This window comes from Paramormyrops kingsleyae, chromosome 7 (genome assembly GCF_048594095.1).
Source record: "Paramormyrops kingsleyae isolate MSU_618 chromosome 7, PKINGS_0.4, whole genome shotgun sequence".
Lineage (NCBI taxonomy): Eukaryota > Metazoa > Chordata > Actinopteri > Osteoglossiformes > Mormyridae > Paramormyrops > Paramormyrops kingsleyae.
In genome coordinates this window covers 17,333,722-17,355,711 of record NC_132803.1, presented here as the reverse complement: position 1 = coordinate 17,355,711, position 21,990 = coordinate 17,333,722, and the positions used below count along the sequence as shown (strand labels likewise).

Sequence of the window (21,990 nt, the reverse complement as noted above, 5' to 3'; positions counted from 1 at the left end):
CTGCTAATCTAAAATATCATTATGATAAATCTGTCTTCACTTCCAAATCATGCCCAAATATATGATTTCAAGGTTATAATTTTTCATAAAAATATTTTGAGAATTAACTATTTTTCTTATAATTACAAAAACAGTACTGTATTTTGCATTCAACTACGTTATATTGATATGGAAGAGATTTTCATACCAGCTTTCATTTTGAAAATATTGAGAAGATTATGTAAAATTACAATTTTTACTGTCGCACCCAGTCTGTAGGACACAACAAAAATATATTGTTTGTTTTTCAAGCATTTGTTTATTTCTCAGTAAAAGCAAATGGAGGGATAAGCATATCTATGATCTACACAAATAGTCCAGAAAGCAGTTATATGACAAGCACAAGCAATCAAAGATAATCGTGATAAGAGTCCGAAAATTAAGTGTTTTGAATCAACCCAGTTGCTGCCGAGTCTACAATGTCATCCAATTTGGTGCAGGCAGAAAACACTGAATGTTAACTGCACACATAAACAGTACACACACACACACACACACACACTAGGTATCTATTTCTTTGTGGGGACTTTCTATGGGCATAACCGTAATCCCAACTACAACCCCATTCCTAAAACAAGATTGGACGCTGTGTAAAATGTGAATAAAAACAGAATACAATGGGTGTGTGTGAGTGTGGCCAGGGATGGGATGGTGCCCCATCCTGGGTTATTCCCTGCCTTGTGCCCATAGGCTCTGGACACCTTGACCCTGAACAGGATAAGTGGTTTCAGAAAAGGAAGGGACGGATGAACCCATATTTAATTGAAAGTACAACAAAGACAACATATCTTCTGAAACACAGAAATTTTATTATGACAGATATATTCTTACTTTGAACTTGATGCCAGCAACACATTTTAAAAAAGTTGTGACAGGGGCATGATTACCAGTCTAGCACCCGAACGCTTCTACTACAGAGCCATGCCGTTGTAATACGTGCAGAATGCGGTTTGGCATTGTCTTGCTGAAATGTACAAGGACTTCTCTCAAAAGGACAGTTTTCCATTTTACCTCAGTTCATCTTAAATGAGCTCAGGCCCAGAGAAGTCAGTTATGGATCATGGTTAGATATGGTTTCTTCTTTGCATGGTAGAGTTTCATCCTGCATTTGTGGAATCAGCAAAGAACTGTGTTCACAGACAGTTTTCAGAAATGTTGTTGAGCCCATGCGGTGATTTCCACTATAGAATCATGTCTGCTTTTAATGCAGTGCTGTGTGAGGACCCAAAGATATCCAGTACTGGTTTTTGGCCTGGTGCCTTGCATACAGAGATTTCTCTGAATTCTCTGATATTATGTATCATAGATGATGAAATTCCCAAATACTTTGCAATAATATGTTGAGGAACATTATTCTTAAATTGCTGCACTATTTGCCCATGAAGCCTTTCAAAGTCTTTTGTTGTCCCGTCCCAACTTTTCTGAAATGTGTTGCTGGCATCAAATTCAAACTGAGCATATATTTGTCATAAAACTTTAAAACTTCTCAGTTTTAACATTTGACATGTTGTCTTTGTTCTACTTTCAATTAAATATTGGTTTATATGATTTGCATTCTGTTTTTATTTACATTTTACAAAGCATCCCAACTTTTTTGGAAATGGGGTTATATGACAACCTTAAATCCAACCCAGCCTAAACTTTGACCATAAGTAACCAAACGAAATATAAGACCTGTAGCATTTTTAGTTTTTTGATTGCAGTCACAGACTTTTTATACAATTGAGTTTCCCCTTGTGGGGACTGGAAAAAATGTCTCCACAAGGTCAAAATTACAGGTGTGTGTATGTGTCTATATACTGTATATAAATATATAGACACACACACACACACACATACACACAACGGATTGTTTGAGGAGGTATATATGTTAAAAGTCAAAGACACAATATGTCTAGTAAGCAGAATTACACTGCAGATGCATTTTGCTTGGCGCTACCTAAATTTATATATTTTTCTATTCACTTATGATGCACTTATGATATTGACCAAAGCCCGGCAGCAAAACAGCCCCCCTTTTGTTGCTTGTATTATTCAGAGAGACGGAGATGTGAAGGGGCTTTCGAAGCAGGACTTCACACAGAGCTGCCAGCTTCAGAAGCTCTATTAAGGAACTAAACAGCAGCTCCTGTCCAGCAACTTTCAGTCATGCTGCAGTCTTACACCTTTCAACATGAGCACCACAATATCCTCCCAAAAATGCTCATTGGGGGGGCATGGTGGCTCATTGGATTGCTGTGTTGGGGGTGCATAGCAATTTCCTGTTTCCCAAGCTACACAGATTTCTTGTGGGTACTGCTGCCTTCAAATTTCCCATAATGTATGACTGTGCGTGTGAAATATGTGGACCGGCATCCCATTCTAGGTGTACCCAGGCCTTGGGCTCCATGCTGCCTGGGACAGGCCCCCCACCACTCTAACCTGGATAAGTGGTTAGAACAGGGGTAGGCCACCCTGATCCTGGAGTGCTGGTACCCAGCAGGATTTCTATCCTACCTGATGAGTTACCATCTGCCTGAGATCAGGGGAGGTTCCTCAGAGACCAGGTAAGATGGGAAACCTGATGGATACCCGCCCTCCAGGATCAGGAGCCTCAACCCCTGGGTAAGAAGATGGACGGAAATTCTAATAACCAGGGCAAAAGTCATAGTTTAGATTATTTCTAGTTTGTTGGACAAATTGAGCTATGAATTAGATTTTAAGCCGAGAAAGAAACTGGGTCTAAGATTTCCCGCTGGTGGAGGAATATCACCCTTCAGGAAAACCCAAACAAGTAAGTCAGTAATTCCGAGAGTCTCCTGGGAGACAGACAGCAGGGTGGGGGGCCCTGCCGGGTACTCACCCAAACCCGGACACCATGCGGCACAGCAGGAAGACGCCGTAGCCCTGCACGAAGGAGGACAGGAAGGCGAAGAAGCCGTTGACAGACATACAGATGAGGAGCGTCTGTCGACGGCCCACCTTGTCCGACAGACCCCCCCAGAAGAAGGCCCCCACCATCATTCCCAGGTACACGATGCTGCCTGGGTAGAGAAATGAGGAGAAGGCAGTTAAATGCCAGCCATGCTGAGCTGAGGCTAGAACTGCGGGTACAGGAATATGCCTGTGCTACAGTGACTGAGCACAGCCCATTTACACTGAGCACAGCCCATTTACACTGAGCACAGCCCATTTATACTAAGCACAGCCCATTTACACTGAGCACAGCCCATTTATACTAAGCACAGACCATTTACACTGAGCACAGCACATTTACACTGAGCACACCCCATTTACACTGAGCACAGCCCATTTATACTAAGCACAGCCCATTTACACTGAGCACAGCACATTTACACTGAGCACACCCCATTTACACTGAGCACAGCCCATTTACACTGAGCACAGCCCATTTACACTTAGCACACCCCATTTATACTAAGCACAGCCCATTTACACTGAGCACAGCCCATTTATACTAAGCACACCCCATTTACACTGAGCACAGCCCATTTACACTGAGCACACCCCATTTACACTGAGCACACCCCATTTACATTATTTAGTCTATACAGCATGTATCTTATTTAACATACAACATATACATGCCTGTTATATAAAACCTCGTCTCCAAACAAGTTGGGACACCAGCAACTGGTCTCCTCAGTTCCCAAACGTTTACAGAGTGTTGTTAAAAGAAGAGGTGATGCAGCATAGTGGTAAATATACTCCTGTCACAACGTTTTTGAAACGTGTTGCTGGCATCAAATTCAAAGTGAGCATATATTTCTCAGATTGAACATTTGATATGTTGTATTTGTTCTATTTTCAATTAAATATGGGTTTATATGATTTGTAAATCATTGCATTCTGTTTTTATTTACATTTTACACAGCGTCCCAAAGTTGTTTGGAAACTGGATTGTATATCTGTAGCTGTTTTTTTTTGTTATCATTTATGCAAATACTCTATGTAACATGTATGTAACTGTATTTAGTATCATGTATGCAACTTTATTAAACATCATGTATGTAGCTATTTCATACATTATTTACTCAACTTTTCTCAGAAGATGACACATGTTCAGGGATCATTATGTTATTTTGCTTAAACATGTTGCCCACCAGTTCTTTTCCTTGGAAAACACCTTTCAGCCAGTCAGGGGCGCTGTAAAGGGGGGGGGGGGGTAAACGATGACGATTCTCGGGGCCCATGACTGAGAGGAGGCCCAGAGAAAAAAGTCTCAGCTGTGTTGGGGGCCCTGTCAAGATTCTTTTCATGGGGCCCAAAATCATTAGCAGCGCCCCTGCAGCCAGTATAAGGCCATGTTACTCAGGCAATGTTAGTAGAAACTCAAGGTATAATTAATGTTAATGTTTGTTAGATTAATATTATTTTTATAATTTCACCACAGATCTGTTCAACTGAGTGATTAAATTAAAAATGCAATTTTTTAAATTTCCATTGATTAATATATACGCAGAATATTGTTGATAAAATCACTATACGGTTCATTTAAGGGTATTTAATTGTATTTCATAGTATTCTGACCCCAGTTTGACCTTTTAAGTGTATTGTGTGAATAAGACTCATTTTAAAATCCAGTCAGCGTATCCATAAACTGACAATTACAGTCAGTGATTTAATGGAAAAACCTGGTAACTACCCTAAAAAAGATACCACCACGATCTTTTCATGTTTCATTATGTATAACATCATTGAGTATAGCTCGTCTAGAATGCACATCCATCTGGGTAATTGGTAATAGTCCTAGATTATATGACTACTACATAGAACATTTGGCATCAAAATCCTATTGTGTCGAGGAAGTAATGTTATATTTAACACATTCCTAGCTAGAATAACCTTATTTCCCAAAAAAAATCTGTGTATGGTTTTGCTGGGTATTACTGTACCCAGTACCAATCAGAAACTTTATTATCAAACTAAGTATAAAAAAAGAACCATAGCATATTTCATGCGTTTCAAAATTTCCGAAATTTTAACGAAACCAAATTAGCATGCATCGGTTCATACATTTGGGTTTTGATTTTAATCTTGCCTTTACGACGTGCTGAATTCAGCCTTTTTCGCGCTTGGGCGAGTTCGCAGAGCCGCGTCTGGTTCTCTACCACAACAAATGCGTGGCAATCACTCTTCATGAAGGCGACTGGCCCATGTCGTCGAGCAAGCCGCTATACTTACCAGAATTAAAATATGCTAATAGAAATGCTAATTCTGCGCGGAAACAAGCGGCCGACCCGCGTACCACAACTCCCCAGGTGCAGAGCTGACGTTTCCCCCCTCCCTCCTTTTTACACCGTCCCGATCGGGGAGATATCCCAAGTTTGTTTCCTTATCGGGAGGTACAGATGTGATGAGGCAGCTTTTGGCCAGCGCTGTAATTCATTATTCTTGACAGCTACGGGAATGGAAAGGCGCTGCGGCGTGAGATCGCCGCTGCGGGAGAAACGCTGCAGTCAAACGATCTGCTCCCAGCGCAGCGCCCTTCATTCCCGCTCCACCCGCAGACATACAGCACGTGTGCCAGTGTCAGCGATCAGCGCCTATTAGTTAGGGGCACCTGCTTATTAACGCAAACCACCTACTTCTCCTAAGAGCGAATGGTCACTGCAAGTGAATACTGTACACGCATGCAGAAAGTAACGAGAGGTTCAGGTTACTGTCCAGGTCAGATGCGTGATTTAACTGACTTTACACGTGGCGTGATCGCCGGTGTTCCAGCATTTCAGATATAACCACCCTCCCGGGATTATTTAACGCACTCGAGTTTACAGAGAGACGCGTGATGAAGAAAAAAAGCATGGTAGTCAGTTGTTGCCGAAAATACCTTATTAATTAGAGATCACCAGAGAATGGTTAGAGTCGTTAAAGCTGAACTGTTTTTATATTTTAAAAATTCTGAATATCCGAGTTGAATATTTGTTATGACTACCATTAGCCTACTGCAAGGTATGCATAAAACTTACTGAACTCGGAAGGCACAAGTTATGCGCTGTAACTTTGAGTTATCTGTTTACATATTTACAGCGAATTTCATTAGCTGTAGTGGTAGCGGCTCCCCTGCATCCTATGAAATCGGCTACATGTAAAAGACATAAGGGGTCTTACATATTTTAAGACGAAAAATAATATCAACTAATTAGACATGAATTGAACTACAAAGAACAACCATATATATATATATATATATACATACACACACACACACACACACACACACACACATTTTACACCTGTGTCTATCGTGCGTCTCTAACGTGTCCAGGTCGTGTTCAGGTGACTAAACTTGTGTTCAGATTACTGCCCGGGCACAGTTATTGAGACCTTCTGGTCGTGGACGCATCCGGACACATTCGCATTAACGCTACAAAGCATATGTAGTGAAATGCGTGCGAGACCACCTCGGCAAGTGGTTTAATTTAGTGATTGGATCACGATGCATCTTGGTCATTTACACTTGAATTTAGCGCTATCCACTTGCCGTGCGATCACCCAAGATGCACTTTACGTCCCGTCATCTGGACTCGACTCACCACAGTATTTTTATTTTTGCGCAGTTTCCCAGGTCGCAGTTATAGATTTTAGAAGGACATGCACTATGTGGAAAAACAACGACATCAGCTGGCTGCAGAGTAAGTTGTTACTTTGTCTGGTCAGCAGTGCGTTAAATTAAAATGAGCCATCCTTTAGGGTGAATCAGTGTTACATTAATCTAAAGGTGGTGGTGGTGGGGGGGAGGGGGGATATCTGATAGCAGAGCTGTCAGACTGTGACCTCAAAGACAATTCACTTGAATTATATACAGGACCTGATCAGTGAGGCCTAGCACGACCTCACTGGGGGACTCTGCAGTTTTGGTAAAGCCACGCCCCCTGCTTCACATTGTCCTTTGGTTGACCTCAGTCCGGCACCTGGACAGCCTGTTTTAATAGGTCGTATTTTATAGTCTCTGGCTCTCAAAGGGATACCTATTCTATGATTATAATATAACTGTCCATAGCCTTACTGCCCCCACAATAAGCCTGCATGCTGGATTTCACTCCTATAGATTCTTCTTTGAATTTGCTGGGGATTCCTATAGCCAGCGTCGATGTGACACGCTACGAGTGAGCGGTCCAGAGCTTCAGGGTGTTTGCTGCTGTTACGTTGCTGTTCGTATGTCTCCAGCATTCATTACGCAATATGCACAGCCTTTCACAGTTGTTATTGTACTTGTATCTAGTTTTATGCCCTGCCAAAGTACTGTTTTCTTATTTTAATTTCTTATTTTCAACTTACTAACAAACAAGACAAATGAGACACAGAAACTGTTATGTTGAAATTTCATTTTGCTTCATGTCTCAAGTATGATCACCGGTTACTGTCCAGATAACTCAGCACAGACACATCATCGGTCTTCCAAACAGGCACGGTCTGTAGGCGATATGGGACCCCGGGGCCTGGTTTCCCAGCCCTGCTGCCGCTCCTCAGCTCTCCCCTGCCTCAGGAGCCACACCTCTGCGTGCTCATTCACCAGAAGGACCGTCACTGTCAACCTGTTCACTGCAAGCCAGCTTTTTATCTGCATACTACACACCAAATAATGACAGCGATACCTTGTTTATTGGTCAATATCTCTGTTTCCACTATAGGGTCCATTTCTTTTTGTTTTTTTTTACACATTAGAGAATTATAATTATGTGTTTATACATACTGCTCTATATAAGCTAGTGTAGCATGATGTGAATTTTACTTTCGTTTGTTTTTAATGCATCTTTGCATTGCTTTTGAATTATTCAGCTGGCATTTCATGTTAATCACTGTGTCGTTGCGTTTTTTCTTGCTGCTTTGTTCTAATTATAGTGGTGCACAGTGTGGCCAGCACACAATGGGAACGCTGGGAAACTCTCTGGGGGAGTCTGATGCAACACCTAAGAGTGTTCGGGATGGTCTGAACAATCAAGCGGACGGCGTTTCTCCTGATGAACCGCCCATCTGCCAGGGTGGCCCATCGCCTGCCTGTAATCAACCCTGTAAGCTCACGCTGAGTCTGACAGCTCCCCCCTGTGCCATTAGTGCACGCAGTTACCCTGATGCTCCCTGCCAAAGGGCTGCTCCTAGCCATTCTTTCGTACACTCTTGCCATTTGGAGCATCTGCTCCTCATAGTTCATTTTGGTTCATTTGCTGCCTTTAATACGTCTGACTCCTGGCCGCCCCCAATCCTCGCCCTGACTGCGCTCCTCGCCCTGACTGCGCTCCTCATCCTGCCCCCAATCCTCGCCCTGACTGCGCTCCTCGCCCTGACTGCGCTCCTCATCCTGCCCCCAATCCTCGCCCTGACTGCGCTCCTCGCCCTGACTGCGCTCCTCATCCTGCCCCCAATCCTCGTCCTGACTGCGCTCCTCATCCTGCCCCCAATCCTCGTCCTGACAGCGCTCCTCATCCTGCCCCCAATCCTCGCCCTGACTGCGCTCCTCGCCCTGACAGCGCTCCTCATCCTGCCCCCAATCCTCGCCCTGACAGCGCTCCTCATCCTGCCCCCAATCCTCGCCCTGACTGCGCTCCTCATCCTGCCCCCAATCCTCGCCCTGACTGCGCTCCTCATCCTGCCCCCAATCCTAGTCCTGACTGCGCTCCTCATCCTGCCCCCAATCCTCGCCCTGACTGCACTCCTCATCCTGCCCCCAATCCTCGCCCTGACTGCGCTCCTCATCCTGCCCCCAATCCTCGCCCTGACTGCGCTCCTCATCCTGCCCCCAATCCTCGCCCTGACTGCGCTCCTCGCCCTGATTGCGCTCCTCGCCCTGACCGCGCTCCTTGCTGCTCCTCTCCCTGACCACACTCCTCTCCCTGGACATGGCTTGCTGGTTGGGCCTTTTTATTGGCTGCTTTACTTAGCCTTGGATGTTATTGGCTGCTTTACTTAGCTGTCTGTGCCGGCATGTAGAAGTAGCATCTTGCAGCTCAATAATTTTAATAATAAACCTAATTCTTAGGTTAACATTTTTAATACAATTTATAGTTTTTTAACCGCTATATTTTTCTCTTACTGCTATTTTAAGACAAATATTTGTAAGATATAAAACCAGTGACATGTAAGAAATAGACATTTAGAAGTGGGGTGTCTAAATATCTAGAAATAATCAGAAGTGGGCTGCATATGTAGTATTTAAGGCAAGTAATTGTATGCAATTCCTACAGAAGACATAGTATGTTTATTATCTGCAACGATAACATGCCCATTCATATTTAGTAAATTAATTTGTACTAATTCAAAAGTCCCACTAATTAATTTGGATGATCTGGGCGAAGTTAATAATTCATGTGTAGAGAGCGTGTGAGGCATGTTTGGATCAGCGGTGCTTGAAGGAAACCCTGAAGACTGTGCTGTCCAGCCACTAGGAGTACATAAGCACTGCGTCCGTCGGTCATGATGCTTGTCTTGCGGCTTGCTCTCCTGTGCACTGTGACACACGGCAGCTGGACAGTGCTCTGGATAACATGGCTAAGGCCTCAGGTCCTTTAATTAAAATGTCCCATATTAAGGGACACTCTACCCCATGCATTCCATTCCAAGGGTGCATCAACCCAGCGACAAGCAGCCCAGTTAAAGTATAAAATCAGCATGTGTCGCATTTAAACGTATACAGCAAAGACATTGTGATTCCAATCCTCTTCATTCAGTGTGCTGCAGGTTTTTTAGGGATTAAAAAAATCTGATGTTACACTTAATTGGTTGCATAGAGAAGAACTATTTTCACACTGGAAACAATGTAAGGGATGAATTTAAACAATGCAGCTTACTGTGACATGATAAAGAATGACCCAGGAGCCTATGGCACAGCTTGGGCATAAAGGAAACGTTAAAAAGGGGGCAACAAACAATTTCAATGCAAATACTGCACCTATCCCAGGCCTGCATTAGTGCTGCTGAGACCTGTGTTACACAGCCCATGTCCTACAGCTGTCCAGGCAAACTATTAATTGGGTTAAACTTGATATAGAGGAAACGGTCAGTCTGAGACAGACACCTGCGATGCCCCCCAAGTGTATATTATATAGCTTATTATACAACATGATACACCCAAATGTGTGTGTGTGTGTGTGTGCGTGCATATATATATATATATATACACACACACACACACACACACACACACACACACACACCCACACATACATGCACTGGGAAAAAGCCCCATCATAAAAGATTGGATTGAGTACCATCATTAAAATCTCAGCATATGTGACCATTTATAAAATGACTCGGAACAGGGATTTCATTTCTCTAGTATACACAGTTTCTTGTTTTTAGTGTAAATATTGCTGTTTGATTTGATGTGCTTCTGGAATGTGCATCATGCCTCGCATAAGACGTTCTGTGTTCATCCAGTATTTCATATCTTATTATTTGGAGTCTGAAAGGAAGGGAGGTTTATTTGGACGCTTTTTCTGCCGTATCGCTGGCTTTTTAATCTGAAATCTACCTGTGCATGCGGACGGAAACCCTGAATCACAATCATTCCTTGCAGTAAGAATTACTTGTTTTTTTTACAGAATATCTTCTGCCTCTTTCATCATCAGAGCAGAGACTCATGCACTGCGAGTGACATTTTCTAAAGTGATTTATTAAGGGATTTGCCTTTTTTTTTTAAACTACATATACATATTAAGTCTCCCTGAACACTCTTAGTTATAAACAAATAAATTATCTAACAGCTGGATAGTACACTTAAACCATAATAAAAGACTTATAAAAATAGGCTCTGGGTTTAAACTACTGTAATCCTGGAAAACAGTAATATATCTTCCTGTCTGTGAAAGAAACAGAGAAGGAAAAAAAATCCTGACTATGCAGCAGGATGCTGGGAAAACCTTGTCGCATAAAGTGACGACTTAGTGATGTGTGCGATGGGGCAACAGACACGCAGGTGGCCAATTTCAGAGATGCGTTTGCATTTTACGAACATTCAGCACATATGAAAGGGTGTCGAGACCAAATGAGAGTGAGGTGGGCTTCCCCCTTTTCCGGAGCTGTCTGTCTGATGCTGTGTATTGACCCTAGTGACCACTGGGAGCATTGAGCTGACAGCACCGACTCTTTTCCTATTTCACGCATTGATGCATTTCCTGAGAGGGGAAAAAATTATATTACAGCCCATAAATCAGTACTGTTCTATTCATTGTACCTTCATCTGGTGTAAAATTCTCTGTCACCTGTAATGTAGAGGGAGCAATTTCTACAGGGGGAATCTAATATTCTTCCTCTCCGAACCTTTGAATAGAACAGGCATGTAACTGAATTAGTTAAATATATTCTCCTCGGGGTCTGCTGGATCCGGTGGTCTTTCTGCAAATAAAACCCCGTGTGATCTTACAGCAGTATACTGCGATGGACGCGTGTCGGTGGTTATATATCAAGATATCGCGGGTTTCGGAGATCCTGAACCGAACTTCACGCAAAGGCTGACTTCAGAGTAAGTAATACAGTAGTAAGACAGATCGGCATCAAAACGAGATCGGTTAATAAACGAATCAGTAATAATGGTCGTTATAGTGGAGAGCAAAACTTGGCAGTCATCTCCCTGCGTTTGCTATCGGGCTTTAATCTTCGCGGTTTTCAGCGTAGCTATCGTTTTATGCTCCGGCTGCTGCTGCGGTCGCAGGTAATAAACCAGACACCTCCAACCAGGGCTTCGGTTATTAACGTGGAAACCGTAGTATTAGTTTACTTCTGAATAATCGAACTAAGTAACTGTAAAATGTAACGTATCAGCAGGGTTACAAGCTCTCACGCATCTGGCGTGAAACTCACGCTTTCAGACGCTCACGCAAGAAATCCTACCTATATCATTCCATTAAAAACCTAAAATTAGCTACATCAAAATCGTTAGGGTACTAGAACAACGGAGCTGCCTGATATTGTACATCATTCGCGTTTGTTAGGGAGCAGCTGTCAGTTTGCAGGAACTCCCGGGAGCGGTGGGATGTCTGCCTTTATAGTATAACTGTGCCTGTCTAGCTATTTAAAGCATACAAAACCCCTTCAATTCTCCCTTAGAAGTAGCACTGACCCTAACTTGCACCGCAATTTATTATCTATTGTAGGCTACAGTATTTAACATTAGTTCCATAATCAAATTATAATTATGTATATTCATCCATCCTCAAACCACTTATAGTGATCAGAGTCATTATATTAGCTATTACTTGCCATTGACATATTTGCTAGTGGTTCTGTCCTGCATGTACTTGAGATTATCAGTGATAATGAAAGGAGTACTCTGTTATGTTAAGTTAAAGGCTGTGAACTATATTTAACGGAAAGGGCCTTGTTCTATATTTGTAGGGGAAAAGTGCAACAGTTCTCGTGTCTTTGCCTGTGCGCAGCGTATATGTATGAATATAAGCAGCCCCATTTACATTTTATGCACATGTCGCATACGGTTGTAACAGCATTTCGCATTTAATGCCTCAGGATTGTGTGCTTTTCTAGAAGCATTGTAGATGGTCACAGCCATGGTCACAGGCCACTAAACAAGCTCTTCGGGTAATTTATATCCCTGTGCTGCTGTTAATCACTAAGCTAGCACTGAGTCAAGGCACTGCGGCACATGACCGACATGCAAAAAAAATAAAAAACCCGCGACAACAAATGTTCTTGAGAACATGGGCGTAGCTAGAACACTGCTTCCTGTAGAAGCATATAGAAGCATTGAATCCCTTTTTTTCCCACATTGTGGCATAACAAGTGGTTCCATATAGCGCATTCTTCACTCCCAGCCGAAGGAACAGCATTAGGAAAACAGACGCAAGTCCACCCAAAACCGAGATCAGAAAATGCAGTTCTTGTCGAACCCTTGCTGCCCATGAAGGCTTTCTTAGGTGGGGGCTGGGACAGACATGTAACTGCTCTCTCAAATGCTGCCGAGAGCAACCACCACATGAAAAAGGAAAAGGTAGGCGGGATAGAGCAGAGCGAGCTACATGACTGACCTGAGAGAGACTTCTTCGAGATTGTTTATAAGAGTTAAAGCAAGACGGAGTCAGGAGAGGCTTGGGAGGGCAGACAGAGCAAGAGGGTGCACACTGTAGGAAACCCTTTGGCATAAAGGCAGATTAGAGGAGCTTTCATCCAGAAAAACCACATATCAATAGATGTAGTTCAGCCTAGCTTATGTCAACTCTGTGAATGCTACTATTATTATTATTATTAGTATTTAATTGTCATTGTTGACACACCATAGCACTCTCAAATGTGCCCTCTGCATATACAACATAGCAGGGGGCAGCCAATTCAGCACCGGGGGGGTGTAGTGCGTGAGAGCAGTACCTTACTTAGCATATCTCAGTGGTACCTCGCTGGTCAGGGATTGGAAACAGCAACCCTTTGCTCACAAACACACTTCCCTAACCATTTGGCCACCGCCGCCCATTAGCAAAAATAACATTAAAATGGAAAAAGTAACTTTTTCCCTCTGATGATTGAATGGCAAGTAACTTTTAAAATTGAAGATTGCTGTTTGTTGGGAATTGGGTAACAGTCAGCAGTAAATAACAAATTTCTTTATGAAGATTGTGTGACTCTTTCAGAAAGGCCCTTTGATCAGCTGAATACATATGACTATGGCAGAGTGAAATCATGATGAGGTTATTCCTGTTCCTTATGCACCTCTGTGTCTATGTTTGCCATCCTTACGGCCGAGGACCCCATCGACACGCAGACCATTAGCCTTGTTCTCTGACGATGTCTCCCTGAGATGACCTTCATAGGGACCCTTAATGCCATCATGCAATTACTGCTCTTCTCCAGCCTGACAGAACATTATTTTTGCGTGTATCTGTTTTTTTTCCAAGCTTATGTCTCCAGATCTTTCAGCCATGAGCAAATGTACATAATCACATCTCTTTCTCTGTCCTGTGCATGTTTTCCTACTTAGGAAATCAATTTTTTTATTCAAACAAATCCTCTCATTTGTAAACTTAAGTTCGAAAAGTTATAAACTTCTGAATTCTTTTGATTCTGCTCTAAAAATTCAGAATTTCAAGCCATAAGGCAGGCTGTAATATGTATTAAGCATTCAAAAACAAAACAGATCTATCCATCTTCCAGCCCGTTATTCACTACAACCCCTACATCAGGGCTATTCAAGTCACAGTCCTCAAGAGCCGAGCACTGCTGGTTTTCCAGCCTTCCTTTACCTGTGAGCCAGGTGTGAAGCCTCTGGCCAATCAGAATCAGTAATTATTAAACTAACTACCTGGGAGAACTGAAAACAAGGCCTGGATTTGGAATCAAGGGCCTGAATTGAATAGCCCTGTCCTGAATTATCCTGACAATTAGTTCATGAAAGCTGCTAAGCTCAATGTTAAAAAAAAGAATAAAATATTGACACATTTCAAGACGTGTAGGTTAAAAACTCTCTGCCCTGTTTTTGCAGGAATCACTAATTTGCTAAGAGCACAGGCAGCATTTACATTCTATATTCTAATGCTAATGAGATGTCATGATAAGCAAACGTTAATCTTTTCCATCCATGTTACTGCAAACTTGAGCAGAAGATCTCTCACATGTGCATGCACCACCTGCTAGGATGTGAGCCCCACAAAGAGGCAACACAGCGATTCCTCCCACTCCTGCCTCCAAATACTGGTGCCATGACAACCCAGCAGCCTCACCAAACCAAATGAGATTACGTTTGTAAATATCAACGGTGAAGCTTTAAACACATTAGCAATTCAGAGATGAAGCTCTAAGAATACAACCACATCACCGAAAGCCGTGTGATGAAAGACACGAATGGTATAGTCCTTGAAAGCAGTGAGATCAACTCGGTCATATTTCCCAAGAGTACCTTATAGTGCATGTAATATGAAACAGAAAACATGCAATCATTATTAGAGGGATTACCCAGTTTTTTGCTGTTATTTAAGCATTCAGATACTTCCAGGACAACATATACAAGTGTATCGCTCCATTCATCTTCCAACTAACAATCCATCACAGTACACAAACCCAGACACACACACACACACCACTGGCAAATCCGAGACTCCAGCTGCCTTGTCTTGGTTGCTGATTGGCACACTGTCCTTACCCAGCCAGCCTGCCCCTGAGTTGGGGATGCACATGTCTGTCTCGGCGCTGGGCAGCACGAAGCCGACCACAAACACCTCCACGCCGTCCGACATGAGTGCCAAGCCCAGCACGAAGAAGAGCTGCCACTGGAAGCGCCCGTGGCCACACTCCTGGATGATGAGCTCGTACTGCTGCGCCAGCTCCTCCTCGTCGGCCTGCCGCTCCGACTCCAGCTCGCTGCGCTCCTTCAGCGCGTCCGGCACCTGCTTCCCGGCGGCGAGCTGGCTGTCCTTGGGCTGCCCCCCATCAGGAATGCCCTGGTACTCCCCCTCGTAAATCTCGTCCTCGTCGTCGTGGCCCTCGGTGGCGTCGCTCAGGGCCTCCTCCTCCTCGCCGGCGGCCTCCGTGTAGTTGCCGTCCTGCCCGTAGTAGTCGTCGTCTTCCTCATCCTGGAAGCGGTTGTAGGAGCGCTGGGAGTACTCGTCCGAGGCGCGGTCCATCATCTTGTTCACCTTCTTCGCCGCGTGCCGCTTGGCCTCCTTGGCAATGTCCTTGGCGCCCTTAGCCAATGAAGTCCTGTCCTTGTACGTATCGTCCATCTTGCCTTAAACTCTTGAAGCTTTGTTGGAGGGATCAACATACAACTTTTTGGAGACCGGGTGTTGGTGCTTGAAGGACTGTGGGAGAAGAAAAGGCAAAGAAATGATGATTAGCATTAAGCTGTACCGATGCTGCTACGCTCCGCATTCACACAGACCATGTGGTTCCCCCGGCTCCCACCAGGTTATTGGCGGCAGCATTTAAGCATGTTGACTCTCTGTTGGTGGTGCAGAGGTTAGCAGAGTTACCTGCCACCTCTGACTCCAGGGTCTCTGCCACGGTGCTGTGTGTGTGTGGAGTTTGCATGTTCTCCTTCTGTCATTGTGCGGTTTTTTTCTGGGTACTCTGGTTTCCCCCCCAGAGCCCAAAAAACATGCTGAGATTAACTGAAGTTACCAATTTGTTCCCTAGGTGTGAATGGTGTGTGTGCCCTGTGATGGGTTGGCAGCCCATCCTGGGTTGTGCCCATAGCTTCTGGGATAGGCTCTGGACCCGTGTGACACTGCATAGGAAAAGTGGGCACAGAAAATGGATGGATGGACTATTTCTGTTCATAATGCTCTATCTATATATGGTGAGAGTGTGTTTACGATCCAAGGGACTCCCCATTTCTTTATCCTCAGCTGGATTTCCTAACAGAGTGTTTTCCCTTTTCTTTAGGATCAAAGAAAACTAAGTAAAGTGGTGAATCGTAGTGAAATCTCTTTACATGGGGTATCTGATTTTATTAAAATGACTATGCAATCTGTGTAATATTTTTGCTCATTCAGACTAAAAGCAGAGTGCCTTTGGTCCTTCTGGACTGCAAAACAAGCATAATGGCAAACCATTGGCTTATAGTGCTCGCTTTAGGGCAGGAGGCCTGGACTAGAAAAACATAAGGAAACAGACCCTCAGACAGAAACGAGTCATGATGGACCGTGTACTAATGGACTACACAGGCGTCATTGTGGTCCATATTGTCCATGTACTGTATCAGATGAACCATCCTGAAACGTGTGGTCCTGTCACATGGGTCACCCCTGTGTGGCTCATCTTATGCTGATAAAATGATGTAGGTCTTCTTTAATCACTGGCTCATTCAGCCGTGACAATGACAGAAACAGTCATAGAGTCTTTAGTTCCACATGACAAGCACCATCTCAAAACCTGGGGATTTTCATGTGATAAACTTTCCAGTTAATTTATTAAATAAACGTAATCACAATATCACACACTAAATCTGTGTATGAGCTTTGAGGATAATTCCTATAAACTGCTTTTTAACAACCAACTACTGATCATTACTGTGTTGTATCAGCCAATGGTAGTTTTCATTTTATTTATCTTAGTATTTCATCATTTAGTAATCTGTCAGATATGCAAACATATTCACGATAAGGCTATTCATACATATATTTTGATGACTGCTTGCTAGTTACACGGTGGACCCATTCCAAAAAAATAGATAGCCTTATTAAAAATCACTGGTCGTTCAGGGTCTGCTTGATTTTATTATTGTCATAAGAGTCTTTACAGTATTATTTTATTGTGGCTGCTATACTTTTTCATTCTGTTCTGAAAGACATTAAAACATGGTTTTACAGCAGGACGTGATATTTAAGGTGACTGCGGTTCTCCCATTGTTCTGGCTGAAGAAGGAAGCACCATTAAGCTCTGATCTTGCATAAATCTTTCTGCTGTGAAACTGCCCATAACGGCATGGAATGTAAATGATGAATTTACTGTGACACAGTTAGCTCAGTCTTACCCAGTTTTACATCACGTGAGTCAGCAAAGGGCAAAGTGACAGATTGAGGCCGAAAAATCCATGCATAACTCCAGACAAAGAGTTAGTTACACTCCTTAAATGAGCTGAGTTTGCTTTGGAACATACCATAGGTATAATTATCAGCCCATTAACCCAGAGCTAAACTAGAAGAGCAATGAATGAAGAACTTGGCTGGCATCTGTGGACATCCCTTTGGCAGCAGAAATGAACTCACTAGGAAAAACTGTGTGACATTCACACGGCACAGTGCATGGGTACAGTCAACTTGTTTTAGTCAACATGCCAGACGTAGAAAAATAGGACAGACATGGGATCGATGCAACAAATCCTGCAGGTATCGACGAAGCAAAAACAAACAAGTGCTTTTGCGAGACAGAGTAAAAAAAAAACAATTCAGACGGAGGTGCATCAGTGACATGAAAGAGAAGCATGAGCAAGTTAGAGAGGCCAGGGTCAGTGTCATAGGTAGAGAGCAAAAGAAGCAAGCATTTATAGTGATTCATATCATGAGGAACAGATGGACTGAATCAATAAGACCTGCCCAGTCTTCTGACTCCTCCCCCAAAAAGGCCACTCCCCCTCTGCGAAACATTTATTGTTTAAATTACGTCAAAGTTAAATTATGTTACGGGGATTATTACTGGATCTTTGGGAGATTTAACATACTTTTAATCTATGTTGCTATTATATTATTATTATTATTACTCTAATTATATTATTATATAATTATTACTCTTCTTTAATTTTGTGATTCTTACTCTTTGTTGCAAATACCATTGATGCAAAATTCTTACATGCGAGAAGGATCTGCAAGCTACAACATTTAGATTGTATCTCACTGCAGTGCCCCCTTGCATGAACAATTCAGGGTTTTTGCTGCATGATAGATAAAAAGACTAAAGTCATTCATGCAAGGTGAATCTGGTGGCAAGGGGGCGCGGCTGTCGCATTCAATCTCGTTCAATTTCAGCAGCACTCCCCTTCTTGTAATCATTCATAATTACAAGTTTAATGCACAGTGATGCATTTTATTACACAGTGTTACATGCATTAGATTGCGGGTGTGACGTGCGGGTGCACAACTGATTTCTCAACTTCTCCATTGTTGTCAAGGTGATTAATTTTCTTTGATATAGTCACAGGTACTCATCTGATGTGGGCAGTTCTCTTACATCTTTAAAGAGATTATCTAGATTACTTCAGCAAATATTTGCAAGAATCAGCAGTACAAACTGTAAAAATCTTCGTTCCCGCACGAATATTACAATATTTCTATCACACGTCCATCAATGATGCAGACACTTCCCTGGAAGCGCTGGAGCTTTTTCCAGGTAGCACAGGGCACAATGCAGGGGACCCTGGACACCTGGTCCATTGCAGGGCACAATGCAGGGGACCCTGGAAACCTGGTCCATTGCAGGGCACAATGCAGGGGACCCTGGAAACCTGGTCCATTGCAGGGCACATGCATATGCAGTATTCTCTACATGGGGAATGTAGGGAAGCTGCATGGCTTTGGACTGAGAGAGAAAGTCTGCGGCACACAGGGAGAAAATGCAGACTCCACACGAACAGGAGTAGAACTCCAAACCCACCTGCATTTAAACGCATAATATTATCCTTTCAACATTACCCACATTCTTATAATTTATCAATAGGTAAAATCCCTTGCAATTATGCAGACAGAACAACAACAATAATACCTGTTTGATACATAGAGTAAGTATAAGTTAAAAAGCCTTTTCTATATTTCTCAGTTACCTATCTACCTACGTAGGAAGCTATGTAATGTTTTATGTTTAGCTACACTCATTATTCCCATTTGAAAAGTATTGATGACTGAAATTCGGCATTATCATCAGTTTTGTGGGAATGCAACATAGCATCTCTGTTGGTCTGAATGGATGTTTTTACTATCTTTGTTTTAACCATGTAACTTTTTACTACAAGACTATTGGTTTATCTAGTAATTTAAAGTAGAAACCAGATAATCAAAGAAATGCTCCCTTGCTCACCCCATCATGTGAAATGTGTAAGAAATTACTGTTATAATGATAAGAATGATTCTATTTATTTGCTGTTTGTGTGAGTCCATAGCAACAGGAACAGGAAGTACTTAGGAATTCCTTGGGTTTCACATATGCCATCTTACTCTCCTTATATAAGACACACACATGCACAGGTGCGAACAAAGATTTTGGTCAGAGCACACACAATCCGAGGTGAGGTATGCACGCCTGGACCATTCTTTGGGGTTAAGGGCCTTGCTCATTCTCTTCATCTTCTTCCCGATGTCCGATTTCCCCCCGTAGTCCAAAAACATGCATTTACACTGACAGGTAGATTATTATCACTCATCACTATGCACCTTATTTTCGCATAATTTTATCACCACAACAATTTGAGATATAATATTACATAAGTAGTGCTATATAAAGCATTGCATTATCCCTAAATTGAACAGAGTAATCCACTTCTGTACAGACAGCAGAGTGGATTGGGTAAAGCCCGTCACACCATGGGCAGATGGGTTCTTGGCAGAATCAACTGAATTAACTTAGCCCTGTGTTATCAAAAATGTATGTTTCTGCCAGACATGTTTAATATTTTCTGCATTTGATATAAGGATGTCATAACCAAAGTTGCACTGATTAATAGCTGTGGGCATAACTTATAAGGGAATGCAGTCATAGCAGTAATTTTATATTCAGCTTAAATTCAGTTAGCACTGTATATCTCGCTGTATTTTCATTTTCATCCAAACCTTTCATTTCCTTCTGAAAAAAAACACAGGTTACCTAACAGGCTGGTAACATGTGATCAGAGTGCTGATCGCTACAGCAGTATCACAGAAATATTTCCAGTGGTACCATCAGCCAGGTCGTCCGCACTTCCAGTGCTGATGCTGAAGCCTCCTGTTTCCTAACTCTCCAGCATGGTCACTGAGAACCAGACCTCCCCAGCCTTGTTAAAATACCACCCATCAATGACTGGCAGCAATTCGCCCACCCTTCACCCAGAGAGATCCCCTGAATATCTGCTGAGAGGCTGAACACAGATACAGCGGTTGTCTTTAAAGAGCATCCTTAAATTGATCATAGCATATAAGCTTGGGTGCCACTGCCTGGTACCCAGAGTACAGGGTCACTGCGGTACAGCACTAGATAAGCAGAGGATGGAAGACGAAGTTGGATAGATGAAGTACTTGCTTGTATTATTAAACTATAATAATAATAATTTTAAAATTCATAACAATCCACCCATCTGTCTTGCATAACCATTTATCAAATACACAATAAACACAGCACATAAAGAAAGAGGCATTTGCATAGTAGTCTCCATATTACACGTAACATCACTACTACAGCAGCCTTTTTAATGTCATAAAGTGAAAGTTACCATCATGGTGGAAATGTGAGATCTTTTATTAAACTGAATTACTCCATGTGCGCTATTTCAGCGGCAGCTCACCGAGACACGCTACTTCATTCCCTCTTCAGCACTATGCCAGAGACATTTTTATGTAATTGCTCACTTGTGTGCCCTGATTATCTTGGAGAGCTGTTAAAGCAGATAATTCATATTCTGTACATCCAATTCTTTCTAATACCTGGAAGCATTGTTTTTAAAAGTATTAAATATGCATCACGTAAATGTGTTTCACAGTGAGTGAATTGCAGTTCAAGTAACAAAATATAACAGGTTTTCTAAAGTTGCCCTGTGATTCATTGGAACTTAAGAGATATTCTCTACATCACTGCTTAACGCATCTACAGTGGTTTGGAAGTCACAGGGCTTGTGGGCTACTGGATAAATCAATTGATTTGCTAATTATTAATTGTACTATTTAGTCAGATACTGCACTGAAGGTTTGAAAAAAATATTCTTTAATAGTCAGGCCTAAGGAGATCTTCTGATTCCTTCTCTATCCCCAGATACTTTACAATGAATTACATGTTTTTTTTCTCTATTCAATCAAACCATTAATATAAGTCATTTACTTTATGTAACAGTGAAATCTTTACAAGTTCATGTCTTCAAAAATAACATTACATTCACTTATTAATGTGCATTGATATGTTGCCTAATCACAAATTATTAGTTAGTTAACTTAGTTGTTATCCTTTTTGTAATCCTTTTAGAAACACAAACGCTAATACTCATTGTATAAATGTGAAGATGAATGTTTCCCAAATATGAGAAGCATCATTGATATATAAGCTATAAGAGCATGTATTTGCTTATATTTAGAGTTGCATACATTTTGAATAAGTGCAGCTATACATTTGCAGAGGAGTATTTAGAAACTACATGTGTCAATTCTGGTGACCACAACAGTCAACATTTTTTTCTCCTTACATTTTACTATAATCCTTCTGTTCACCCATTCATGTTCTCCTCCAAATTCCTTCTCCTGGATCATCCATCCAATCTCTGTAACCACTATTAAGGGTTGCGGGGGGTCTGGAGGCAGAGACCGACCCAAGATGGGTGCCAACCCATCACCGGGCACACTC

General features: G+C 42.4%; 1 protein-coding gene across 3 annotated transcripts in view; it reads right to left on the bottom strand.

Moving 5' to 3' along the window:
- Positions 1 to 21,990, bottom strand: part of LOC111849762 (synaptic vesicle glycoprotein 2C) — a 61,488-nt gene that overhangs the window by 34,967 nt on the left and 4,531 nt on the right. For 2 of the 3 annotated variants that reach the window (XM_023822929.2, XM_023822930.2), the window contains exons 2-3: positions 15,122 to 15,779; positions 2,882 to 3,062 (exon numbers count right to left, since the gene is read on the bottom strand). In XM_023822929.2, coding sequence (XP_023678697.2) covers positions 2,882 to 3,062; positions 15,122 to 15,701 — 761 coding nt within the window. In that variant the 5' untranslated portion in view covers positions 15,702 to 15,779. Of the gene's footprint in view, positions 1 to 2,881; positions 3,063 to 5,080; positions 5,198 to 15,121; positions 15,780 to 21,990 lie in introns of those variants that run through there. The other variant, XM_072714426.1, reaches the window with a different exon arrangement.